This window comes from Apodemus sylvaticus, chromosome 7 (genome assembly GCF_947179515.1).
Source record: "Apodemus sylvaticus chromosome 7, mApoSyl1.1, whole genome shotgun sequence".
Taxonomy (NCBI): Eukaryota; Metazoa; Chordata; class Mammalia; order Rodentia; family Muridae; genus Apodemus; species Apodemus sylvaticus.
In genome coordinates, this window is record NC_067478.1 from 110,764,907 (window position 1) to 110,792,280 (window position 27,374).

At 43.3% G+C, this 27,374-nt stretch overlaps 2 protein-coding genes across 6 annotated transcripts in view; one reads left to right on the plus strand and one right to left on the minus strand.

Moving 5' to 3' along the window:
* Matcap2 (microtubule associated tyrosine carboxypeptidase 2) overlaps nucleotides 1-5,199 on the minus strand; it is a 55,792-nt gene extending 50,593 nt beyond the window's left edge. Inside the window, exons 1-2 of the mRNA XM_052188815.1 lie at nucleotides 4,510-5,199; nucleotides 1,915-1,966 (exon numbers count right to left, since the gene is read on the minus strand). Coding sequence (XP_052044775.1) covers nucleotides 1,915-1,966; nucleotides 4,510-4,722 — 265 coding nt within the window. The 5' untranslated portion in view covers nucleotides 4,723-5,199. The remainder of the gene's footprint in view (nucleotides 1-1,914; nucleotides 1,967-4,509) is intronic.
* Anln (anillin, actin binding protein) overlaps nucleotides 4,602-27,374 on the plus strand; it is a 50,724-nt gene continuing 27,951 nt past the window's right edge. For all 5 annotated transcript variants that reach the window (XM_052188807.1, XM_052188809.1, XM_052188808.1 and 2 more), the window contains exons 1-8: nucleotides 4,602-4,692; nucleotides 10,422-10,578; nucleotides 12,209-12,514; nucleotides 15,397-15,782; nucleotides 17,302-17,515; nucleotides 20,514-20,704; nucleotides 21,521-21,628; nucleotides 25,954-26,080. In XM_052188807.1, the coding sequence (XP_052044767.1) occupies nucleotides 4,675-4,692; nucleotides 10,422-10,578; nucleotides 12,209-12,514; nucleotides 15,397-15,782; nucleotides 17,302-17,515; nucleotides 20,514-20,704; nucleotides 21,521-21,628; nucleotides 25,954-26,080 (1,507 nt within the window). In that variant the 5' untranslated portion in view covers nucleotides 4,602-4,674. The remainder of the gene's footprint in view (nucleotides 4,693-10,421; nucleotides 10,579-12,208; nucleotides 12,515-15,396; nucleotides 15,783-17,301; nucleotides 17,516-20,513; nucleotides 20,705-21,520; nucleotides 21,629-25,953; nucleotides 26,081-27,374) is intronic.

Here is a 27,374-nt window from a genome sequence, read left to right on the forward strand (position 1 = left end):
GAGCCAGGAGATAGGCTCTGGGTTTGAGGTCATAATGAGACCCTCAATCAAAACACCAAAAAAAGCCGGACGGTGGTGGCTCACGCCTGTAATCCCAGCACTCTGGGAGGCAGAGGCAGGCGGATTTCTGAGTTCGAGGCCAGCCTGGTCTACAGAGTGAGTTCCAGGACAGCCAGGGCTATACAGAGAAACCTTGTCTCGAAAAAACAAATCCAAAAAAACCAACCAAACAAACAAACAAACAAAACACCAAAAATAAATAAATAAAACTATAAGTTTTGTGAAAATGGTCTTAGTGTATACTACAATTTATAATACTTGTATATTACAAGATGGGTGTGATGGTGTTCTTCCAAGTAAGCAGATGTCTGAGGAAGTGGTCTTTACAATCCTGTTCTTATGAGAAAGTAACTTTGTTTATAGTTTAATTAACACACAAAGAGTTGGATCGCAGACAGATGTTTTTCTGTCTGCAAGGAGGTTTGGGTCACTTTGAACCAAGATAAGCTATTGCCAGAGAGACAGCAGCTGGTGAAAACTAGACACTGTGGGGAAATCTTTTTTCTGCTTTGCCTTTAAATGAAGCTGAAACTTTGACTGAACTGTGCATTGGTCGACTTGGCTGTGTTCCCTTGTCCTGCTAATTCGGCTCGAACCTTGGGACTACAACACACACTGACCGTGGTACACACCTGTAATCTCAGCCTTTGGAGGCAGAAGCAGGAAGATCAGGACTTCAAGGTTATCTTCCACTGCACAGGAAGTCTGAGGCTTTCTGGGGTACATGCTAACCTTTCTTATTTTTTTTTTAAGGGATCCCACTATACCACTCCTGGGCATATACCCAGAGGATTCCCAGCATGTAATAAGGACACATGCTCCACTATGTTCATAGCAGCCTTATTTGTAATAGCCAGAAGCTGGAAAGAACCCAGAGTTCCTCAACGGAGAAATGGATACAGAAAATGTGGTATATATACACAATGGAGTACTATTCAGCTATTAGAAACAATGAATTCATGAAATTCTTGACAAATGGATGGAACTGGAGAACATCATACTAAGTGAGGTAACCTAGTCTCAAAAGAACACTCATGGTATACACTCACTGATTAGTGGATATTAGCCTAGAAGCTTGGAATACCCAAGACATAATTCACATATCAAATGATGTCCAAGAAGAAGAAAGGAGTGGCCCCTGGTCCTGGAAAGGCTCAGTGCAGCAGTATAGGGAAATACCAGAACAAGGAAGTGGGAAGGGGTGGATTGGGGAACAGGGGGAGGGAAGAGGGCTTATGGGACTTTCGGGGAGGGGGGATCCAGGAAAGGGAAAATCACTTGAAATGTAAATAAAGAATATATCGAATAAAAACAAAAGAATGCCCAATTTCAAAGAAACTGAAACACTTTCATTGACTAAATTAGGAAAGGGAAAATTCTACACAATGTTAAAACCATTTGAGGATGTGGTGCATGCTGGGTAACACACTGGCACTCCCTCTCCCCCTCCTACTCCTAGGGGTCGTTCACAGGCCTACATGCTGCACAAACACTCTATGACTGAGCCACACGAGCTCATTTTCACATTATTTTCAGACAGAATCTCACTGAATAGCCCAGGTTGCCTTCAAATCTGTGATCCTCTCACTTAGTGAAGCTAAAGTAGCTGGGATTACAAGTATGTGCCACCGTACCCAACTGTATATTTAAAAAAAAATGTGTTTGAAAGGTCTTACTAGGTAGCCCAAGCTGGCTTGGAGCGGACTATGTAGCCAAGGCTAGCCTGGAGCTGAAATCATCCTGCCTCAGCCTGACACCACCATGCCCCACTTAATTTTTGCTGGTTCTTCTTCTTCATTACAATGCTTGTATAAAAGGAGACACCCATTAGCCAGATAACCTGACGTGGAGAACCTTTGATCCTCTTTGCCACCGCCTTCTGTTCAGGTCTTGGCCTTTTCTCTTTCTGTAAAAATACAAATATTTATGTTATTGTACTACTTTGTCGATTGTGAGAATGTATGTGATTTTTTTAAAACATTAACTGGAAATATATATTTTGGAGTGTCCTTGATAAAGCTAATGCTACCACATCTTTGAGGTTTATTTTATCTACAAGAGACATAATTATTTGTTTAAAAAAAATAGATCTTCCAAAGAGGAAATTCTCATTTTTCTAGGGCTCTATCTCTGCTTGAGATCCTTATCTTTAAAAAATATTTTTATGTATATGGATGCTCTGTCTACATGTATGTCTGTGTATCTTGTGTGTATCCACAGAGGCCGAAGGAAGGGGGAACTGGACCCCTGGGACTGGAGTTACAGATGGTTGTGAGTCACCATGTGGGTGCTGGGAATTGAACCTGGGTCCTCTGGAAGAGCAGCCAGTGCTCTTGATTGCTGAGCCATCTCCCCAGCCCCTGGGCTAGGTGATGATAATCTGGAATTGTATGCATTACTGACATACCCAGCAATGCTTTCTTTTATTTCTTTTCTTCTTCTTTTTTTTTTTAGTAAGAAAAAAGTATTCCAAGTTATAAACTTAAGAATGAACTGTAGCCGGGCAGTGGTGGTACATGCCTGTAATCCCAGCACTCTGTGAGGCAGGGGCAGGCAGATTTCTGAGTTCGAGGCCAGCCTGGTCTACAGAGTGAGTTCCAGGACAGCCAGGGCTACACAGAGAAACCCTGTCTCGGAAAAAAAAAAAATCCCCCCCCCCCCAAAAAAGAATGAACTGTAATGGGTCAGAAACTCACACAGAAATGTTAGGAGACAACTGCAGCTGTCTAGGGGTGTGGTCTTGAATCTGTAGCATGGCTTCAGGGATACACCAGCTTCATACATGGTTGCTATTGTGCTGGTGGGGGCTGCTATCCCTGTTACCACCATGATCAAACATCAATGAAAGGCCAAAGCTACAGGGTGTGCTAGCAGAAAAAAACAACCCTACAAGTTTAGAGTAGCTATACTGCTTTATCTATGCTGGCTAGAATCAAATTGTTTATAGTGAAACCAAGGATTACAGAGGCAACAGCCGGAAGGCACAACGGCTACATAAATTTCCAATGACTCATTCCCAAGAGTGACATGCACACCCCACACCCCAAGTACACATACCGCTTTCCCTTTCAGTGCTTCAAAAAAAAAAAAAAATAGGCATCCTTTCCCTTTGGTTTATACGAAGCAAATTCTAACAACCCCACACACTGCACACTTCAACAAAACTCTTCCCATTTTCTGTCATTCCACAGCTCCAAGGCACCAAGGAAGTTTATTATTCTTGTTTCTACTGTGGTCCCAAAGACCTGAATTCTTAGAAATTGCTCTTATTCCATGCCCAAAATTCAGTTTATTACAATCTATACATTTTAAAAAATCTTTTATTGAACTTAGAAAAAACATCATTAAATTTTTTTGGTTTTTACGTTTATTTATTTACTGTGTGTGTGTGCAGGTTAGAGGACAATTTTCTGGAACTGGTTCTGGGTCTAGAATTCGTGTGCCCTGTCACAGGCCCCAAGCTTCTTATTTTTATTTAGCTTTATGACCCTGGACTTGACCCTCCAACCCTTTCAGTTTTTCTGTTCAATAAGGAAAGCAGTTCATTCTTGTATGGACTCATTTAGCACACATAGACTCAACCACTAGCCTTGCTACCATACATCTGTTTTACACAATCTCCTAAGGACTCACAGCACCAACCTGGGCACAGAGATTCTGGTGCCTTCTCGACCTTTTTAAGTATAAAGGCAAACAGTTCTACTAACAGAGGCTTGACAGCCCATTTTTTTTTAGATGCTGCCTTTTTGGAAAGCCTAGCCGAAAATCAGGGTCTCCAAAAGACCCCCCCCCCCAGGAAGAAGAAAAGGAACGTCAGATTAAAAGTTACTGGTGAAATCTTTTCTGTCCTGCTTGCTGCCTGGTAAACGGGAACTTTTATTAAATACGGACTTTTCGATTGTCCCTTCTCTCAAGTGTTCTCACTGCTGGCTTTGGGTAGTTGGCTGGGATTTAAAACCAAAGGGCCTCCGAACGATCTTGTCGCACGGTCTGTCACTGTCATCTCTTTCCCCCACCCAAACAAAGAACTAGTCCCGGGCTGAGAGTGTGGGGACCCACCAGAGTGGTCTTTCAGAAGGTCAAGATGACAGGCTAGTCCCTCTTCCGGTGGCAGGAGACAATTACACCAGGCTCAAAGGCCAGAGGGCCGGACCGGGTTCGTAATGCCCACTGAAGGAGAAGGCAGGAAAGGACTTGCCAGGGCATGCGTGGGTGCGTGCGTGACTGCTGGGCTCTCTCCCTCGGCAGTTGAACGGCACAAGCGTCTCCACCCACACCGAGGAGAGAGGAGGCTCGCAGCTCCAGACCAGCCTGGCGGACCTGGCCGCGTCACGTGACCAGGCTCAGGGGCGGGGACAAAGCGCGACCCTCCCGGCCCCGCCCACCCCGCGCGCATGCGCGTCGTCCGGGGCGCTGAAATTCAAATTTTGAACGGCCGTGGCAGCCTACCGACTCCGGTGCGGAGGGCAGAGCCGACTGGGTGTGGGTGCGCCCGCCGCCTTGACTCCAGTCTTCCTCCAGGAGCTGCGCCGAGCCTGCTCTCACTTCTCTCCTCTTCCTGAATTTGAGCCGTCGGACCCACCGTCTAGCAGTCCACTCGTGAGGCCTGGGGCGATGGACCCGTTCACCGAGGTGAGAGACTTTGCGGGCGCTGTGAACCATGACCCCTGCGGACTCCCGGACCCCCGCCCGCGCTAGCTGTCAGCCTGCGGCCCACCGGCGGGCTGCGTGGCGCGTGCGCACAGCGAGCGTGCAGCCGGGCGGAAGCCGCGGGGTCGCGGTGGCCCCGGCTTCGCTGCTCTGCCCGTGGCTCTGGCTGTTTTGGGACTCCCGGAAAGGCAGGGCCTCGGAAACCCCATGCTAGCCCCGAGCTCTGTGGTCCGCCAGCCTTCCTCCACTCCCCAAGTGCTGGCTCAAGGGTGGGCGCAGGGCCGCTCTGGCTTGACCCTGCCCTCCGATCCCCGGGACTTAAAGCACGCTCTGGCTTGACCCTGCCCTCCGATCCCCGGCACTTAAGGCACGCTTTCCTATTTAACCCTCCGTCTTGCGGTCTCCCGGGAGAGTGCGGCTTGGGGCCCTGCCCGAAAGCTAGAAGAGATGGCAGGGTGGAGTCAGCCCTGTGACTCGTACTGAGAGCCTGGAATCTGATGGAAGTGATAAAGAACTGCAGAGGCCCAGAGGAGCTGAGCGCTTAAGAATCTTCTAAATGAGCAGATGCTTTAGCCTGGAGTTCCTTCATACGTCACGGCTCTGCTAACTTTAGAAAGTGTCATGCACAGGGTTGATAACTGGTTAAAAGGAAACAGCCTAGTTACCTCACCGTGTACGAACCAAAAAAATTAGCGCGTGGTGTTAGGTTAGTAAGCCTCTGTGTTTATGTAGCATATCATTTCAACAGTACCTTCCTCATCTCTTCCTTGGAAATGGGGTCTAGACTCCGTTGTTAATCCTATTATTTATCTCTAGTTTTAGCTTCACCTTGCTGTGTGCTCACATTCAGGGTTGCGAGCTGCTGTTCTCCCATTCTTCTATTGCAGGACAGTTCCTCTTTTTTAAGCTGTTTTTTAAATTTCAAGACCGTTGTGAGTTTTGTAAAGTGGGTATACAGTGTTTCTGTACTACATCGAAAGATGTGGTAGAAGATAGTAATAACTTATTTTGGGTAGTGTAGTTAACAGTTTCATAAGCTAAGCCCCAGATAATAGTTAAGGGTTTCAACAAAGATTTCAACTTGACAGTTATGCTGACCCGCCCCACCCTTCGCTCAGTTTGAAGTTCTGTTATCTTGAGGGAAACAACACTTTATTAACTTTAGAATTTCTAACAGAGGGCTGGAGAGATGACTCAGCTGCCAAGAGTACTGGCTTCTCTTCCAGAGGACCTAGGTTCAATTCCCAACACCCATTTGAGTCTCATAAAAGCCTGTAATTCCAGTCTCAAAGGATCTAATGTCTTCTTCTGGCCTCCAGGGACACCAGATACCTATGTGGTACCCATGCATACTTGAAGGCTAAACACCCATACACATAGAAGTACCACGACATATTTTGTAGCAGCGATAGAGAACAGGGACAATTATTTACCAAATATTTGTCACTTACATTGAATCTTTAAAATTTTATTTATGTGAGCCGGGCTTTGTGGCGCACACCTTTGATCCTAGCACTCAGGAGGCAGAGGCCTGAGAATCTCCTGAGTTCAAGCCAGCCCGTTATTCCAAATGCAACTAATATATATATAATCATTTTCCGAGACAAGGTTTATATGTGTGTATGTATATGGTTGTTTGCACATTTGCTTATGAGTTTGAAATTTTTTTAAAGATTTATTTATTTATTATATGTAAGTACGCTGTAGCTGTCGTAAGATACTCCAGAAGAAGGAGTCAGACCTCATTATGGATGGTTGTGAGCCACCATGTGGTTGTGGGATTTGACCTCAGGACCTTCAGAAGAGTAGTCAGTGCTCTTAACGGCTGAGCCATCTCTCCAGCCCGAGTTTGAATTTTTTTATTGAAAGCATTTATTCTTAAAACTTGCATGCAGTAAAATTACCATGGTTCTAGATAATATTGACTTTTAAAATGATATTTTGTTACTAAAAGAATAAAATTGGGCTGGAGAGATGGCTCAGCAGTTAAGAGCACTGACTGCTCTTCCGAAGGTCCTGAGTTCAAATCCCAGAAACCACATGGTGGCTCAAAACCATCTGTAATGAGATCTGACTCCCTCTTCTGGGGTGTCTGAAGACAGCTACAGTGTACTTACATATAATAAATAGATAAATCTTAAAAAAAAAAAGAATAAAATTACTTTGAATAGTGCTATATACAGGAACAAAACACTTTGGAAAGTTGGTTGAAATTTGTACTTTAACTTTAATCTCAATAATTGAGATACAAAACTCAAAAAACTCCTTGTTTGGGTCCTTTTAGTATGTATTTGAAAATGTGCATGCCTTAGTGTGTAGTTTATATTATAAAAGCTAGGTCAGTTGCAGTTAAAATAACAGCTTTGAAATCTTTTCCTTAATTGGTAATGAGAACACGGAGTGAGTTCCAATGACTAGGTGCTCGGTGATAACATTCATAACATTTTTCTACTGTGAAATGATTTTTTTTTTTTTTTTTTTTTTTGTCTAAAAGGGACTGAATGTCAGTATAAATAACTTTCTCTGCAAGGGTCTTACTCAAAACCATGCAACACAGAAAACTTACTTGAGAGATTGTTTTTTAAAATCCCCCCAGGGTGATGCTTACCAATGCTATCATAAAACAGAAAAGAAATTGTCATGTTCCATCAATGCCAGGACATTAGTTAGGACTTTATTCTCTCAGGAACTCCTATTTCAAATGCTGCTGTCCTGGTAAACACGCTCCTGGTGGCCAGCGTGGTCTCCCTTCACCTGCCTTTGCTGCTTTATACGTGCACACTTAATTACGTTTGCAGGACGACTTCCAGACCTTCACTGTGAGGCACTATACAGTCCTCACCCTCGGGCACCTCATGTTAACTGTGCCTCCTTCCAGAGTGGGTGTGCTCCAAATCAACTGGTTTTTTTTTTCCTTTTCGGTCATATTTTCTCCAACATCAAACATAACTTTATATTTAAAAGAATTTTTAAATTCATAATAAATAAGGAAAGTGTACTTAAAATGCTGAGCACATACTTTTGTGTAATTTAGATATTATTTCTTCAATTAGAAAAAAAACCTTTTGGCACGTATTAGCCTGATTTTGTTATTTAGCTTGTTTAAATGTTTATTTTTACATGTCTGGGTTTCCAATCCATTGCAAACAGGACACTGTGTGTGTTTGACTGGCCAAACCACATTTTTCCATTGTGAGCCATTGTTCCTAGCAATGGGAACTGTACTGACTGAAGTACTTGACTCTGGAGAATGGAGTGCTGGCCATGCCATCGATGGATATAATTAGGGCAGCTTTGTTTCTTCAGAGGGACATATTTCATCATGAAAGAGCTCTCAGACCATTATGAATTTGTGTAGCAGTCTGGCCACTTTTGAATGGTTGAAGGAAACTGTTGTCATGGATGAAGGTCTTGTGTACACACAGTATTCAATGAACCTTAAGTTAGAAGATGTTTCCAAGTGCAGAGGGTTGTACCTTAACCCGAATTTAGTTCATTGTTGTTTTTAGCAAAATCTCAACTGTTTGATTTTACCACTCAGGAGCCAGATGCTGGGGTGAAAGCCTGCTAGCTCAGAGAGGCAGAGAAGGCGCCCAGATGGCCGTCCTCACACCATCTCAAAAAGCCCTCAAACTTAATATCCCTCCTTTCTACTTCCTGTGAACTTCTCTGTCTGTTTTTCTGACTACCTCTTTCTGTGTTTTGCTCCCTGTCAACTGATTGCTTATTCTGGTCTGGCTCTTTTTTTTTTTTTTTAAAGATTTATTTATTTATTATACTTATATATAATAAATGGATAGGAAATATTTTGCAACAAAGATTTATTTCTTTTATATATGTGAGTACACTGTAGCTGTACTGTCTTCAGACACACCAGAAGAGGGCGCCAGATCTTGTTACAGATGGTTGTGAGCCACCATGTGGTTGCTGGGATTTAAACTCAGGACCTTCGGGAGAGCAGTCAGTGCTCTTAACTGCTGAGCCATCCCTCCAGCCCTCCCTGGTCTGGCTCTTGACCTATGGTTGACTTTATTTAATCCTGTTTACAGTATTCAAGCAGAAAGCTCTTGGGTAAAAGGCAGCATATGCTAGAGCTGAGAGACCCACTAGAAATGTTTTTTTTCCCCAGTAAATAACCCAATCACAGGGTTTACAGCTTAATCCCCAAGTCTGTATTAATTAACTACTGCTCAGTTTATGCAGGGTAATGATTATCTGTGTTCTTCTTTTGTTTGTTTGCTTGTTTGTTTTTGTTTTTTTCAAGACATGGTTTCTCTGTATATTCCTGGCTGTCCTGGAACTCACTCTATAGACCAGGCTGGTCTCGAACTCAAAAATCCATCTGCCTCTGCCTCCCAAGTGCTGGGATTAAAGGCGTGCACCACCACAACCCTGCGGAGCACAGCATTTTTGTGGGACTGTTTTCTACCTAGCACACTGACATACTTAAACAACACTTCCTTCTGTTAATTTTTGTTTTTAAGATTTGAAGTGGGGCCGGGCCTATAATCCCAGCACTCTAGGAAGCAGAGGCAGGCAGATTTCTGAGTTCGAGGCCAGCCTGGTCTAGAGAGTGAGTTCCAGGACAGCCAGGGCTATACAGAGAAACCCTGTCTCCAAAAAACTAAATCCAAAAAACCAAAAAGAAAAAAAAAATAGATTTGTAGTGGGTAATAATTAATAATAGTACTTCTAGGCCTCTGCACCACTCCTTCCAAGTATCCGGTAAAGCATGACTCTTAAACTTGAATAGTTAACCAAATATATTGATGTATATGAAACTTCCAATTTCATAAAGCCAATTTACAATGATAAGATCTTACCCCAATATTTCTAACCTCTCCAAAACACCAGACATACGTCTGAAGCCATTTGGATATCCGTGTCTCCTCCCCTGCTCTGCTCACCTGTCTGCTCATCCGCTGCCCTTGCTGTAATCGCATGCATTTCTTAGTTAGGCAGCGTAGGAGCTGAGTGCCGTATGCTGGCTCTCAGTGGAGCTGCTCCTCTAGCGTGGCAAACCTGGGCTTGCGCGTGCTGTGCCAGGTCCAGGAAGCTAGTGCAGAAGTTGGGGGCTTTGGGACCGAGCATTGAACGTTACACAGTATATTATTTATTACAGTCAAAGTAAACCCTAAGTCCAGGCCAGCCAGCCCAGAGTCAAGTGGTGACACAGATTCCCTTTGTGTGAGTATGTTGGCATAGCTGTGTGTGTGGGTAGGCACACATGTGCATGTGGAGACAGGGGGTTGACATCTCACATCTTCCTTAGTCTTTCTCTATCTTATATTCTGAGGCAGGATTTTTCACCCAGCTGACTCACTGCTTGGCTTGACTGGCCAGCTGGTGAGTTTCAGGAATGTTCCTGTCCCTACCCCTCCCTAGTGGCTCTTGATGGATGCTGCCATGCTTGGCTGTTTGTGAGTTCTGGGGGTGAGACGAAGCTATCACTCAGTCCCTGGTTATACCTTTGATTGGCAGAGAGAAACTGCATTTAAATCTTCTGTGTCTCCCCAGGCATCCTATTTAGAGTTATATTGACTGTAGTCATTTTGATACAGGTGCTTGGTAAATCATGGTTCAGTTACTTAAGATTTCATCTTTGAAATGTGTTTGACTATTATCCTATGTAACAGCTGTTGATTTTAGATGACATCTGAGGTTTTGTGAGCCTTCAGCTAACATTGTGTCTTAACCCTGGTATAATACAGAAGTTGCTAGAAAGAACACGTGCCAGACGAGAGAATCTTCAGAGAAAAATGGCTGAGAGGCCTACGGCAGCAGCGAGGTCTGCACCCCATGTGAAGAGATGCAGAGAGCCACTCTCAGAAGCTAGTAATCAGCAGCAGCCCCTGGCAGGGGGCGAAGGTAAAGACTTCGGAAAAGTAAAACTGGCGTGGATTTAGAGTGCATAAACCCAAACATTTCATTATGCATGTAGACCAACCAATCTCTGGGAGACAAATGCAATAGACTTGGGCAAGAATAGCCTTCTGTTATATTTCAAGGTTGTTACATCAGGCCAGACAGAGAGCTTGGTTAGATAGCCAGGGAAACTGACCTTTCATGAATTCACACTCTTATCTTAAACATTTTTTAAATCTTTTTTGAAATATGTTTATTTTTATCTTATGTGTATGGATGTTTTACCTTCATGTGTGTGTACAGTGCCTGTGGGACACCAGAAGAGGCCATTGAATCCCTGGAGCTGGAGTTGTGTACATGTGGGTTCTGGGTCCTGGAAGAGAACAGTGCTCTTAGCCACTGAGCCATCTTTCTGACAGGCACCTCCAACTGTTTTGTTTGTTTAAAAGAGTATATTGGTGTGTGGGCAGGCGTGCCATGGTGCGTGTGTGGAGGCCATAGAACACCTCTGTGGAGTTGGTTTCTCACCTTCAAGTCGGTTTTGGGAGTCAAGCTCAGGTTTCCAAGAATGTGCAGTAAGCATGTTGTCCTTGAACCATCTTACTGCCTTTATTATTTAAAATCTTAATTTCCTGATCTGGAGAGATGGTTCAGTGGATAAAGTACGTGATGCACACGTGTAAGGACAGAAGTTTGTGTTCCCAGCATCCATGTACATGCCGGGCTTTGCAAGGCCCCAAGAGGTGGAAGACGGGTTGTTGCGACCAGCTGGAGATCTGGGCTAGCTGACCTGACGAGCTCTGGGTTCCAAAGAGAGACCCTGCTCCAGTTTATACGGTGATAAAGCACAACACATGGAAGGCACCCGTTGCAACCCCAACTTCACTTACACGTGTACCCGCACACATCTGTGCCCACACATAGACCAGTACACATACACACATTGCACATACACATAGTCACTACAAAACATCCATTGAGACTCACTCTTGGGTAGAAGCAAAATACCTTATTTGAATGGTGCCTTTAGGATTTTTTGCCCACTTTATTGATGTTAACTTATGAGGCGCTGATTTTGTTTGTTATAGATGAGATGGTACAGTTGTCTTCAGAACCCATTTCTTGCCCAAGCTTCAGGCGAGGTATCCTTCAACTTTGTTTTAGTTATTGTCCATGACAGGTGGTTTTAAAAACAAACAAAATCAAATTCCAGAAAACCTGTGTTCTATAACTTAATTTCTCTAGGCTTAACTCTTCTTCATTAAGACAAAGTGATTCCACTATGAGATGCTTGAAATTCTTTAGAAGCCTTGGTTATTGTTGTGGGTGTGCTGTTCATTTTCCTGTTGTCTTAAAATTACATAAAATCTCATATATGCATCTTGAAAATATTTAAACTTATTTTCATTGGTTTAACAGGAAAATGACATGTTCACCTAAAAAATGGTTTGTTTTCCTGTCATATTTTAAAGTTAATGGAAGGAGTTTTGCATTTTTCTTATATTTTCTAGTGCTAAAGCACTAGAGAGATTTGATACCTTATTAATTGTTAAGCAACCACCTCGAGTTTTTTAGGCTGTGAAAACTGCAGAGGTCTCACTGTGGGCTTTTGTTGTTATTCTTTTGAATCTAGAAAAATCTTGTACAAAACCATCACCATCGAAAAAACGTTGTTCTGACAAAATTGAAGTGGAAGCTCCGGACTTGGAGAATAAAGAACCTGCTGATGCGGCCAAGCCTTGTTCTCCAAGGCCTGCACCCCGACAGACGAAGCCCCCAGCACCAGCGGCCGTCAGTGAGTCCGGGGCTGCCGCAGCATCTCTGCTCAGCTCGGCCAGAGGGCTGAGCTCAAGATCAGAAGCCTCCACAGCCTCCTCAGTTAAGACTCGAATGCAAAAGCTGGCTGAGCAGCGGCGCCATTGGGATAGTGACATCACAGGTATAAACGAGGATGGGTGGCCCTGGATTGCTTTTGTAAGATTCAGCATGGAGCTGGATGTGGTGGTACATGCTCATAATCCCAGGACCTGGGAGGCTGATGCAGGAGGATTATAGATTTGTGGCCTGCCTGGAGTAGCATGACAGGCACCTGCTTTTGTGTATGTGTACTTTGCTTGTAGATGATTAGTGTACCAGGAGTGTAGCCAGGAAAAAAGTGAGAAGAGGCAGTTTTACTTAGGTAGACGATGAGGATCTTGAACCAGGGTAAACTTCACCTAGAACTGAATTACTTCCTGTTTGCAGAAAAACAGTCCTGTCTTCAGCTCTATATTCAATAAATCCTATCTCATATGTTCACTTGTCACTAAAGACAGTAAGGAATACACTGCAGTTTGGTATGGAAAAGATGTCAAGACAAAATACTCCCCACCCCAGTATATTGAGCTGTAAAGCATCTTCTTATGCTACAGTTCTGGACACAGATCTGTGACTGGACCTTAACTGCAGCAAGTTAGTGGTCATGGTCTGGTGCTATTTTTGTTGCAGCTAACTGATCTTCTGACTTGTTATGTAAAAACCTTGAAATGGCTTCCTGAAATACCCATACTTTATTTAAAAGGAATCCAGGTGCAGAGGAAATATAGATAGTGTTAGCATCTCTCAAGTATGAGTAAGCCAAGATGTATCTCTGTCTCTATTAGAAAGCCTTGACTTTGGATGCATAGCCAGAACTAGGATGAAACTGTGTGAATGACTTGATGGACTGCATTGTGTATTATGAGTCTGCCTGCATGTGAGTGTGCACCTCACGTGCATTCTTGGCACCTGGCATGCCCAGAAGAGGGTGTCAGATCCTCCGGGTCTGGAGTTAAGGACTATTGCAAGCTGTCATGTAGGCGCTGGGTATTGAACCCTGGTCCTCTGGGAGAGCAGCAGGTACTCCTAACTGTGCACCATCTCTGCAGCCTATACACTGAAGTTTTAAAAGAATACTTATTCAGTAGGTGTGTGTGTGTGTGTGTGTGTGTGTGTGTTTTAAAAATGATTTCCCAGTGACTACTTTTAAGCAGAGTCATCTCTCTAGCCCCTCATTACTATGCATTTTAACTGATGTTCGTTAGTAATGGGCAGCAGAAAGTTTGAGATTTCTTCCTCCCTCCCCTTTTTATTTTATTTTATTTATTTTGAAAATTTTATATGTTTGTGAGTTTACCTTCACTGTCTTCAGACACACACCAGAAAAGGACATTGGTTCATTACAGATCATTGTGAACTATTATGTGGTTGCTGGGAATTGAACTCAGGACCTCTAAAAGAGTAGTCAGTGCTCTTAATTAATGAGCCTTCTCTCCAGTCCTCCCATTTCTATTTTTATTTATGTTAAAGTATTACTGCACATGCATATGTGTGTCTGGCATTCACATAGATGTCAGAGGCCAACCTGCAGGATTCACTTGCCTCCTGTCACTGTGTGGGTCTGGTGAATGGAACTCAGATAGTTAGGCTTGGCAGCAAACATCTATACCAGTATCTCCCAACCTTCCTAATATTGTGACCCTCTGATACAGTCTTTCATGTTGTGGCCCCAATCATAAATTATTTCCGTTGGTACCTCATAACTGTAATTTTGTTATAATTTATAATGTAAATATGTAATATACAGATGGTCTTAGGTGACCCCATGAAAGACCTTTGACCCCAGAGGGATTGTGACCCATAAACTGAAAAGCGCTGATCTGTGCCCACTGAGCCATTTTACCGGTGCCTTATTTTTATTTTTAAGTAAAATAAATTTATTTCAGCACATATATGTATGTTCTGAAAAGAGTTTGTAGGGAGGAAGAGTCTTTTGGAGCAAGACTGCTGAGGTTTTAGAGGGCTAACATTGACATTTGAGGCCAGGGTCGAAGCTTGGGCAGAAGGAGGGTAAGGAGCGGGTCTCTCTCTTCTCTGGATTGCGTATCCAGGGTATGATCTACCCCAAAGGTTGGCCTGGATCCTTCACTGGCTGTCACCAGCTGAGATTTTATTTAAATTAATTAAAATGGGGTTCAGTTTCTGAGTTCCCCTAGCACGTTTCTGTGCCCTAACCATGTGTGCAAGTGCTTGTATGTGTAGCTGTAGGGTGCTGCTTCTCTTTTATCCTAGAGCTTATGCTATCCATCATTGGTTGACCTTTGAACTATCATCCCAGTCCTACAATGGCATCTTACAGCGTCCATAACATATCCAAACCAAAAACCAAAAACAACCATACAAGCTGGCACACACCTTTAATCCCAGCACTCAGGAGGTAGAGGCAGGGGATCTCTGTCTGTGCAGGTGATCTATAGAAGGAGTGGCAGAGAGTGGCAGGAGAGCCAGGGCTACATCATGAGGCCCTGTCTCAAACAAACAATCCTACCTGTAGAAAAAGTTCATGTTAAGGGTATTTAAATTTGGATTAGATACCATTTAATTTGAAAAGATAGCACATTTAACTAATGTAATAAATTTACTGAATGCAAATTTAAAAATTTAAGTTGATTTTTTTTTTTTTTTTTTTTTTTTTTTTTTGGTGTTTTTTCGAGACAGGGTTTCTCCGGTGAAAAATTTTTAAATTCTATATGAAGTGATACTATGGTTATAAGAATAATGGTTGAGCTGGGTGGTGGTGGCATACACCTTTAATCCCAGCACTCTGGGAAGCAGAGGCAGGCAGATTTCTGAGTTTGAGGCCAGCCTGGTCTACAGAGTGAGTTCCAGGACAGCCAGGGCTACACAGAGAAACCCTGTCTCGAAAAAAAACAAATTCAAAGAACCAAAACCAAAAAAAAAAAAAAAAAAAAAAAAAGAATAATGGTTGAATATGGCTTTTGATGTTTCTGTAAACATTTTCAGATGATGTGTCAGAGAGTTCACACTTGGCACCAATGTCATCTGAGGAAAAGGCCACCTCACCTCCCAAGCCGCCCACTTCAAATGCCTCCGCTACCCCAGTTGGGAGAAGGGGCCGTCTGGCCAACCTTGCTGCGACGATTTGCTCCTGGGAAGATGATGTAAGCCACTCATCTGCAAAGCAAAATAGTGTCCAAGAACAGCCTGGTACCGCTTGTTTATCCAAATCTTCCTCTGCAAGTGGAGCATCTGCTAGCATCAATAGCAGCAGTGTTCAGCAGGAAGCCACAGGCTGTTCCCAAAGGGATGGCAATACCTCTGTCGGGAAAGGCCCGTCTTCAAATGCTGCCGATGGGTCTTTGCTTAAAGCCTCCGTGTCCAGCTCTGTGGTGAGTCAATACCATTTTGGTCTTTTTGAAACTTCTGTTATAAATGGTAATGACTATATGTAGTGTATATATATGTATTATGTAGTGCATGTGCGGCATATTTATATGTCTCATAAAATGAAAAATAAAAAATTTGGTAATTTATCTAAGATAAATTAACATTTTGTGACTGAAATAATATTAATTTAAATCAATTAAATTTAAAAAATCTGAAATAAAAAATTGAATATAAATAAATTAATTAAATAAATAAATAAAATCCAGAGTGTATAATAATGGAATATGATGGGGCCTCTTTTTTGTCATTGAGGGATAACTAAAATTAATCCCTTCGTTACAACATTTTTATGGATCTCTATAAATATAAGACATTGACTATTTCTGGGGAGAGAGATAGTATAACCCTGTATCTATAGTTGCCTCTAAGGAAGGCACACTGACGGCAGGAGTATCAGGGCTAACACTTTCCACTATATGACCCCTGAAGTGTTTGAAACTTTTACCTTATGCATGTGCTATCACCTCAGTAGTTTTTTAAGAAAGAGAAAGACTTCAGGTTGTGTTCCTGAGGATCCTGCCAGTGCAGACAGGAGCTTTGGTTTAGACCTGCCTGGAGTGCCAGCTCTGACACAGTGACAAACGTGACACTGTGTGAGACCCTCAGCTTGTTATTCCGTATGTAAAGTCATGGAACAAGGTTATTACAAAATAAGCTAACATGCATAAAATACTTACCATAATTCCTGGCTGAAACTTAGTTATTTTTTATAATCAACTTTCAAGTCCATGATACTTAGGGTGGTTGAGCATTCCTAATCTGAAAATTTCAAGTCTGAAATGCTTTAAGATCTGAATGAAGTCTGAGTGTTCACCCGCGATCCCACAAGTGCGAAGCTCTCCAAGGAGCTTCGCTGCATGCGTTACCTTAGTTATGGTGCTGGGAGTTGAACCCCAGGCTTCCTGCAAACGAGGCAAACACTGGGTAACTGAGCTGTATCCCCTCCCTTATCACATGAAATTATTTTTTAAAGATAATACAAAATTGCTCTCAGGCAGTGTCTAAGGCATATATAAAACAGAATTGAATTTGTGTTTAAACTTGGGTCCCATCCCAATGATACCTCATAGCAAAAGAAATCCAAAGTACTTTGAGTAAGGAATACTCAACTCATATCTTATTTAATTGATATTAACTTAAAAATACAAATAAAAATAATTCAATATAATATAGTTTAGTAAAATACTAGCCCAATAATTTGAGAACCTTTTTTTTATAAAACTAGGAGTAACCCTACCCCTGATAACTACTAAGCTATCAATATGAGACTAAATATCCATTAATTTAAATAGTAACATTTTATAAGTTGAGTTTTTAAAGTTGTTTAACTTAGTAGGATATGTTAGAGAGCAAAGGAAATAATATTTTTGACAATTTTTATATAATGTCTACAAAGGAACTGTAACTAAAATGGTTTTATACATCTATGCTATGATGATAATTACTGTTGTCACGTTTCAGAAAGCATCTTCCCCTGTGAAATCTGCTACAGTCATCACTGAGCACTGTGAGGTACAAACTCCTGAGCTGCCTCTCAGAACTGTCAGGCCTCTGAAAACAGAGGCGTCGAAACCGTGTGAGAAGCCAGCCGTATCCCAGGCAGCTCAGCCCAAAGGGGACACCAACAGAGAAGTTTGTCAACAGTCACAGCCCAAGGACAGACTTGCAACACCAGGTTAGGTATCAAAGCATTTGTTTTCAACAGTTTGTTTATTGGTTTTTGGTTTTTGGTTTTTGGGTGTTTTTGTTTTTGGTTCTTCGAGACAGGGTTTCTCTGTGTAGCCCTGGCTTTTCTGGATCTCACTGTGCAGACCAGGCTGGCCTCGAACTCAGAAATCCGCCTGCCTCTACCTCCCAAGTGCAGGGATTTACAGGCATGTGCCACCTCCGCCTGGTTTTATTTATTGTTGATTTGTTGTTTTTGTATATCAGGCTGGTCATGGTCCCCGGGGCTGGGATGACACGGGCGACACGGGCGCCTACCATCAACCCACCTATGTTTGTTTGTTTGTTTGTTTGTTTGTTTCTGTTTTGACATATAAAAGCACATACAATTAGAAACTACATTTTAGGGGAATGGCTGAGAGCCAGTCTTACAACTTTGTATGTGGAACACTGCTTTCCAATCTTTACTCTGGCTGGAGTAAATCTGATCTTACTGTGATAACATTGCAGGCCCTCCAGCTCCAGTGCTTGTCTCTGCCCCACCCCAGCAGCAGAGGGAAGCTACAGGGTACTGCACCTCCGCTCTATTTACCTCTGTGAGTGCTTCCTGTATGTAAATAAAGGTTTGCCTTTCGTAGAGAGCTGATGTGCCATAAAAGTTAGCAGAGGCGTGGGTGCTGTGGGCTGTGCTCACCCTTACGTGTATGCTGCTTCCGAGAGTGTGGGCAGGGTCCCTTGATGGAAGCCTGAAGGCAGGAGGAGGCTGTTTGTCCTCCTTTCTTCTTGTTCTCTTGAGGCAGGAGCTCACCAAACTGGAGAGAGACTCCATTTGGCCAGGCTAGCCAGGGATCGCTGGGAGCCATCTGTCTCTACTTGCCAAGGCTAAGGGTTACAAGCATGTGCAGCCATCCCTGGGTTTTTACACAGGGCTGCCTGCAAAGCAAATGCTCCATGAGCCATCTCTGTGCCCCTTCCCACTCTGTGTGTGTGTGTGTGTGTGTGTGTGTGTGTGTGTGTCTGTGTGTGTGTGTCTGTGTCTATCCTGTGTGTGTGTGTCTGTGTGTGTGTGTCCTTTTTGAATAGGATCTCATGTGCCTCAGGCTTCCCCTGAGCTCACTCTGTGGATGACTTTGGAGTTTAGATCTTCCCACCTCTGCTTCCCCAGTGTTGGGATTACAGACATGCACCACCATACCCAGTCATGCTGTGCTGGGAATTAATCATAAGGGATTCACACATTTCATGCATATAACTTACCAACTGCCACATGCCCAGCCTGAAAACAGTCTCTCTAGAGATTACAGCTAATCCATTTTCCATGGAGATGGGAGTAGGGCAAGTAGAGCACCACAGTCAATCTCTAGATGCTCTCTAAAGAGGATTAGAAATGAGGCGGAGCTCAGGGGTGGAACACTTTTCTAGCATGCACAGACCACGGGTTAATCTCTACCACTCCTGCATGTTGGAGATGGGTGAAGATAACAATGACAACACAACCATAAAAGAAAGAATTACAAGGTCCTTTGGTGTAATCAGACTGGTTCATGTGTGTGTGTGTGTGTGTGTGTGTGTTTTATGTTTTGTGTATGTTGTTTTGTCTGAATATGTATGTTTGGCTTGAATCAATTACTTGATGCCCAACAGTCAAAGAGGGCTTCAGATCCCTAGGAACTGGAGAAATGGATGCTTGTGAGCGCCGTGTGGTGCTGTGTCTTGAACCCAGGTCCTCTACAAGAGCATCAAATGCTCTTAGCTGCTGAGCCATCCCTTCAGCCCCACAGACTAGTTCTTTTTTCCTAGGTTTCTAAAGATGTAAGACTTGGGTATGAAGCACTTTTTGTATTGTTCTTTATCAGTTGATATAATCAGAATTACATTACCAGCACTTCAGAGATCCCAATTTAGATGTTTCTTTGCATTGAGTTCTAGTTTGATGTATGATCTGAAGTGGTAGTCTTCCAAGTGTGGCCATATGTTAAATTCTTCTGTTTGCTTTTTCCTTCCCTCTTCAAATAAAGCATATTATAATAACCACATCTGTCTATGTGTGTATTTTCCTGTGGCTCTTTTCAGTCTCCAATGCAGCACTGAAGATTGGGAGAGACACTGTAGAGCCCACAAAGCCCCAAGTCCCCCAAGTCCTTACTGTTCTGTCCATCAAAGGGAAGTGTTCCCAAGCTCTGATATATCAACCCTGTTTTAAATAATACAGCCTTTCGGTAAAGGTGGCGACATATATATATATATATAGAGTGTGTGTATGTGTGTGTGTGTGTATGCATAGCTGTCTGTCTATCTTTCTATCTCTATCTTTCTTTCTTTCTTTCTTTCTTTCTTTCTTCCATTTGCACTAGTACAAAAGTACTTTATTATACTCTTACAAATATCACTCTTTTAAGACTGTATAAAGTCAAGACATCTTTTTTATGAAGTGTGTATCTTATAATTTGTAGAAGAAAAAAATAACTTATGTGCACACATGTATGCTATGATCTGCATGTAGTCAGAGGACAGCTGTCTAGATCCAAGTTCTTTTGTTTTTTGGGTTTTTTTTTTTTGGTTTTTTTGAGACAGGGTTTCTCTGTGTAGCCCTGGCTGTCCTGGAACTCACTCTGTAGACCAGGCTGGCCTCAAACACAGAAATCCGCCTGCCTCTGCCTCCCAAGTGCTGGGATTACAGGCATGTGCCACCACGCCCAGCTTAGATTCAAGTTCTATTCCCAGCATCCGTGTCACATTCCTGACAACTGCCTGTATTATGTAACTCCAGCTCCAGGGGAACTGACACCTGTAGTCACAGTCACCCACACACAGATACACATACATACATACATATGATTAAAAATAATAAAAATAAAATTAAAAAAGTTAAAATGTGTATTTAATAGGCTGAACAATTTTAATATTCGTTTTGTAAATGACTTCTAGAAACCATGCACTTTGTAACTAATGGATTTAGAATTTTTCCTAGTTATTTTGAATAGATTCCAAACCTGTGTTTTCTGTAGGAGGAAGAGGAATTAAGCCTTTCCTGGAACGCTTTGGAGAGCGTTGTCAAGAACACAGTAAAGAAAGCCCAACTTACAGAGCATCTCATAAAACCCCAAATATCACTCCAAATACCAAAGCCATCCAGGAGAGATTATTCAAGCAAAACGCATGTTCATCTACTACCCATTTAGCACAGCAGCTCAAACAGGTAAGGTTGTCTGCATTTGATACTTACTATATGGCCTCAGTATAGAACCTAAGGAATAAATAGGAGCCTCTCTCTTTTTAAAGAGAAAACATACACACACTTTAAATGTATGTGTGTTTTGCTTGCATATGTGCACCACAAACATGCAGTGCCTGCAGAGACCGGAAGAGGGCATTATATTTCCTTGAGTTGGTGTTACAGAGGGTGGCAAGGTGCCATTTGGTTCTTGGAACTGAGCTTGGGTCCTCTGCAAGGACAGCCAGAGCTCTGACCTACTAAGCCATCCCTCCAGCCAAAACAGTCTTTGACTGTGCTAAAGAGAATCCCTTTGGGCACATGTGACAGTTAATAAGACATTCTGTAGCCTAGGCTACCTAGGAATTCACTAAGCAGCCCAGGCTAGCCCTGTATGCTCAGCAGTCCTACCTCAGCTTTCCCTGTTTGGGGTTACAGGTTTGATCACCATGCCTGGCTTTGATAAACAGCATTTTGATTCTTTGTACCTCGTACTGCAAATTGGACAATGAAATCATACATCATATTCTACTTGTGCTGTGAATCTTCATATAACTAAAGACAAGAAAAGTTTTTTCTGAAATCTTTCTATTGATAAGGTCTTATGGAGTCCAGGCTGATCTCACGCTAGCTATATAACTGAGGATGATTTTGAACTGGTTCTACTGCTTCTCCCTCCCATGTGCTAGGATTAGAGTTGTGTGCTGTCACATCTAGCTTTTAAAAATGTTTACTAGTGTTTGGATATTCTTAAAGGCTGTTGGTGCTTGAGTCCACTACTGCCATATTTAATATGTTTAGGAACGCGAAAAAGAACTGGCATGTCTTCGTGGTCGGTTTGACAAGGGCAGTTTATGGAGTGCAGACAAGGATGAGACGCCAAGAAGCAAAAACCCAGAGACCAAGCAGGTAGGAGCCGTCACGGAAAAGGCACGAGGGGGGGAAGTGACAGTGGGCTTTAAAGAGGACAGGGTCTCAATCCAGCAGAGGCTGGCTACAGGTTTGACATGTATACGTGATACGTTTCCCCGTGTATCAGCCTCCCAAGTTCTTTACCATGCCTAGCTTTGTAAAATAAATGTTGAATACCTTTCTTTCCTAATGAACTACTCTTTCCATTCCTCAGCCCTTAAATGTGCTTAACACTTCTTTTTTGTTGCTGTACTTGATTAATCTGCTCTAATCTCCCCGCTCTAGCGCCTCGACACCTGTCCCTATGTTCTAGATTCACAAATAAAAGACACAGACACACACACACAGAGTCTTGTATTTAATACGCCTTAAACAGCTCACTGGCAGGGCCACTCCCAAGCTTCCACACTGCTGACGCCTCCCTCCAAAACTCCCGAGCTATTACTTACTGAAATCTGTATTCCATCTTTGCTCCTAGACCCAATGTGGTGGTGGTGGGGCGCTGGGTGCGCTCTTCCCGGCTCTGTCATGATGTCATGCCTCTCTCCTGCAGTTCTCAGGCCTGGACTTTATTCCTTCCATTATTCATGGCGACCCTGCATCCTCCTTCCTTTCCATCCTCTTGTCCACGAATCCCAAAGTTCCCTGTCTCCCTGCCCAGCCATTGGCTGCTGACAAGTTTATTTACTAATTGAAACCAACTAGGGGCAGGGACCCTGCGTGTCTTTTGTGTGGGATTCTTGTGCATTTGGAAACCCAAATAACATAATACAAGACTTAAGCCAAATCCACTACACATTCCTTGTGATACTCTTATGTGTCCATCTTCCGCTACAGCTCCTCTCTGACGATGTTGCAATCAATTCTTACTATCGACCCACTTCAGATTCTTAGTATCAATTAGATGCTCGTCCTAAAATACTTCTCAGAGCTGCGTTTCTTTTCGTTGACTGTTCAGCTTTTCTACTGTTGGAGTTTGTTTCTCTGCTGTGATGAAAGCCCTGACTCTATAAATGATGTTGGGAGGAGTTATTGGAGCTTGTATCTTAATGGCCATCATAACAGAAAGTCTGGCAAACATTAGAAGCAGGAACTAAAGTACACAGCATGGAGGAGTGCTGCTTAGTAGCGTCCTCTCCCTGGCTAGCTCAGCCTGCTTTCTTACATTACCCAGGACCACCTGCTCAGGAGTGCTACCACCCACAGCGGGCTAGGCCTTTCACATCAATCACTAATCAAGAAAATGCCTCACGCTTGCCTATAAGCCAGTCTGATGGAGGATGTCGGTGTTACTCTGCTGCTGTGAAGAAACCAAGAGGAAGGCAACTTCTAGAAGGACGCATTTAGTCGGGGTTTGCTTACAGCTTCAGAGGGTGCACCTGTGATGCTCATGGAGCAGGTTGCTGGTGGGCAGGTGCGAGAGCAGGGACTTGAGAGTTTACATCTGATCCGCAAGATGTAGGCAGAGAGCCTGCAAGACCGGGCTTGGCTGGAGTGAGCTGTTAGCCTCAAAGCCCACCTCCAGTGACACACCTCCAACACCTCCATACTCCTAACCTTCCTCAGTAACGCACCAGCTAGGGACCAGGCATTCGGACACAGCCAGTGGGAACCATTCTCATTCAGACCACCATAAAGTGTTTTCTCAGTTGAGGTTTCTTCCCAGATAACCCTGGCTTGTCTCAAGTTGATAAAAACTAACTAGCACACCCATATACCATGCCTTTGGAGGCTGGAGAGATGGCTCAGTGATTAAGAGCACTGACTGCTCTTCCGCTGAAGGTCCTGAGTTCAAATCCCAGCAACTACATGGTGACTCACAACCATCCATAATGAGATCTGACTCCATGTTCTGGAGTGTCTGAAGACAGCTCTAGTGTTCTAACATATAATATACCATGCCTTCAGTGTCTGCAATCTTTTGAGTACCCATATGCCTCCTGGTTGTGTTTTTACCCTAGTTAGTCTTCAACACATCCCTACTTACACACAAACACAGGTGGTTCATGGAGTGCACTAAATTCTAGTGGCAGGGTCTTGGAGTAAGAGCTTTAAAAGCAGATTAGTAAGACACTGAAGAGGTTGCTGTGCTCGTGCTGGGGGCTCAGATGGGAATCTGTTTCAGATCTTTGTGGTTTCTGTATGAGCTGGGTTTGTATTAGGGCTAAAAGTGGAGGGTGCTTGTTTACCATGCAGTAACGTTGTTCAGGTCAAGACTAGTGAGGAGAAGAATATGTGCTAGTAGACCATTAGAAGTATCTGCATATTGATTGGTTGTTTTGCGATGTGCCGGAGCTCTTGTGGTCACTTTTAAAATATCACTAAATCTTCACAGTAACTGTGTAAGTTAGTAATGCTGTTTCTCCTTCCTGTCTGGTGAGCATGAAACCAGCGCTTCTAAGCAGCCCCACGCTCCTACAGCCCTGCCCCTGCCTCCGCCTCCACCTCTGCAGTGCAGTTCTCACCTTGGTAGTGGCCACAGCCGAAGGGATGCAGTGCAGTGATTTAGTTGTGGTCTTTTTCTTTTTCTTTTTCTTTTTCTTTTTCTTTTTCTTTTCCCACAAAGCTTTGAGAAAGAGGGTGGTTGTTTTCCATTCTCAAAGTTATCACTTAGCAGACATTTGAGTAAACAAGCTGAGATGTAGGCTATCACAGCATGGAGTCTCTCCTCTCAGCAGAAGCCCAGTTTCTCTTTTCTGTAGTCCTGTCTTAATTTCCTTTCCCCAAATGTCTTGCTCACTTTAAAAATATCATGTCTACAACATTTGCGGGTTTGCTCTATATTTTATAGAGTCACACACACACACACATATATGGAGGGGGGAGAGAGGGAGAGAAAGAGAGGGAGGGAGAGAGAGAGATAGAGAGAGAGGAAGGGAGGGAGGGAGAGAGAATTACAGAGTTATGTATATAGTTATATGCACAGAGAGTTATAGTCAGAAGCCTCTCATCTGGGAGATGTTCTAATTGGGAACTAGATGGGCATTTGTATCCTGGCTGCTGGTTTCTAACCATGTGTGCAGTGCCTTAGCTCCTCTGTGCCTGACTTCTCATTGACAAACAGAAATACTATGTTCTAATCTGGAGGCCTGGGAGGGATGGTGAGGCAGTGACGTGCTTAGTGACAGGTCACATCCTAAGCCTGGGTGTGCATCAGCTGCTGTTGTTTACAGAAACTGATGGTTTCTGGTATTTCTGTAATCATAAAGTGTGCTCTTTGTTTTTGAGACAGGGTTTTCTGGTAGCACAACCTGCTCCAGAACTCACTGTATAGGCCAGGCTGGCTTCAAACTTGTAGTGTTTTTTTTTTTTTTTTTTTTTTTTTTTTGTTTGTTTGTTTAACACCTGCCTCCAAAATGTTGGCATTATAGATGTGTGCCACCAGGCCTGGCTATCACAGACTGTCTCCCCATCCCAGGGTGAGAACAACAAAGTGAGGACACTGCACATTAGCAGGAGGCTGGGCAGTAACTAGGCCTGTATGTTTTATTTGTTCTTTCCTTTGTTTGTTTGGTTTTGGTTTTTTCGAGACAGGGTTTCTCTGTATAGCCCAGGCTGTCCTGGAACTCACTCTGTAGACCAGGCTGGCCTCGAACTCAGAAATCTGCCTGCCTCTGCCTCCCAAAGTGCTGGGATTACAGGCGTGTGCCACCCCACCACCCGGCTTGTTTGTTTGTTTGTTTGTTTTTAAAGATTTATTTGTTATTGCATATACACTGTAGCTGTTATCAGACACACCAGGAGAGGGCATCAGATTTCATTATAGATGGCTGTGAGCCACCATGTGGTTGCTGGGATTTGAACTCAGGGCCTCCGGAAGAGCAGTCAGTGCTCTTACCCACTGAGCCATCTCTCCAGCCCCTCATGAAGCTTTAAACACAAAAAACAATGCATGCTTTTCCTCTTACTTTCTTCCTTATTATTGTATTTGTTTGTATCCTTGCTTTCTTTGAATTGTATCCTTTGAGTGAATGATAAACAGAATCTTCATGTTAGAGCTATCTCTAGATTGTATAGGCAAGGACTGATAAAATGACAGGGGAAATTGTTTTTGTGTGGCTTTTACTTTGGTTTGTATAAAACTGAACTCTGAAATGAATTTTCATTTGTTCTTGCTTCCTAGTTTTTTAAAGTTTTTACATACTTGGAATCTTACACACTGGAAATTATTAATACTGGCCTGATTGTTTTTAATATATATTATTTCTTTTATTTTCAAAAAACATTGAATAGTTAATAATAGTCTTATTTCATTTAACAACATATCGTTAAGATTTGTAATTCTGAGAAATAGAATTTTCCTCTCCTTTTGCTTTTTTCAGGAAGTTCACTGTCAGAACACTCCCCTCAGGAAACATCAAATTGTCTCAAGCACCCCATCGATTTCTGTAACAGATAAGGTGGCTGAAAATGAAACAGCAGTGAAGATTCCTAGTGCAGAGCCTGCAGGTCAGTGCTCCCATGCTGCGCAGGTGTAGCTGTGCCTTGTAGCAGAGCCGTGTTGGGGACAGGCAGAGCTGTCGGCCTCCTCACCCTCCCCATTTCTACCTGTAGCTCTGCCCACAGTAAGAACTCTTTCTGGGCTTAAGCACTGTCCTCTTCCCAAAGACAGAGGGGCTTTGTTCTGGCTTATAGAACTATAAGCTCTAGAGAAATACACTCTACCCTGGCAGAGCGCCACTCTCTCCCCTCCCCTCCCCTCCCCTCCCCTCCCCTCCTCTCTACTCAACCTCCATTCCCTCTTCCCTCCCCTCCCCTCCCTTTCCTCTCCTCTGCTCTGCTCTGCTCTCCACCCCTCTTCTCTTCCCCCCTCCTTCGTCTTTATCCCACCCCACCCCTCTTTCTTTTAGGAAATAGAATTTCCCTATGTGATCCAGACTAGCCTAGAAGTTTGTTTTCAAGACAGGGTTTCTCTGGTTGACCTGGAACTCAACTCTAGACGATGCTGGCCTCAAATCTACAGAGATCGACCTGCCTCTCGAGGATAGGCTGGGGTGATCACCACTGCCAGGCTAGCCTAGAAGTTTCAGTCCTCTTGCCTAAGTATTCCAGTTGCTGGAATGACAGGTGTGAGTCACTGTGCTTGCTTATCATAAACACTTTCAGGTTTTTCCTCCCTTTCTGTTCTTGCCCACTCCTCCCCCAGAACAGCGTCTCACTATGTGGCCCTGTGGCCCTGGGACTCAGAGACTCTTCTGCCTTTGCTTCCTGAGTGTCAAGATTACAACTGGCAAATGTTATTTTAATATGAGATCAAAAGAATCACATAAACTCGACCAGCTTTTGCTAAGCATAGTTACACATGTCTATAATCCCAGAACTCTAGGGGAAGAAAGGATTGATGACTTTTAAACTAAGTCTGAGCTTCATAGTGAGACACTATCTCAATAAAGACCCCTTGCCCCAAACAACTTTACCAATTTAATTGCTTTTAGGCCCACATTCACTAGTGTTATGTATATTCATTTGTCATTGGTCTTCAGAAATTTGTCATCTTGCAAAATTGAAACTGTGCTCATTAGACAAAACTTCTTTCCTGTATCATCCTGTTCACTTTGTTCTGTGAACATCTTCTTTAAATATGTCATGAATAGAAACATGCAGTCGTCTCTCCTTATCTTCAGGGATGCCACCCAAGACCCTGTGGTGAAGCTTAGCTCTGACTTCATCTGCACTCCCTAAGAACGCAGGTTTTTCCTGCTGCCCTGCGGTGCTTTCACACAGGGACGGAACTGTACAGTGC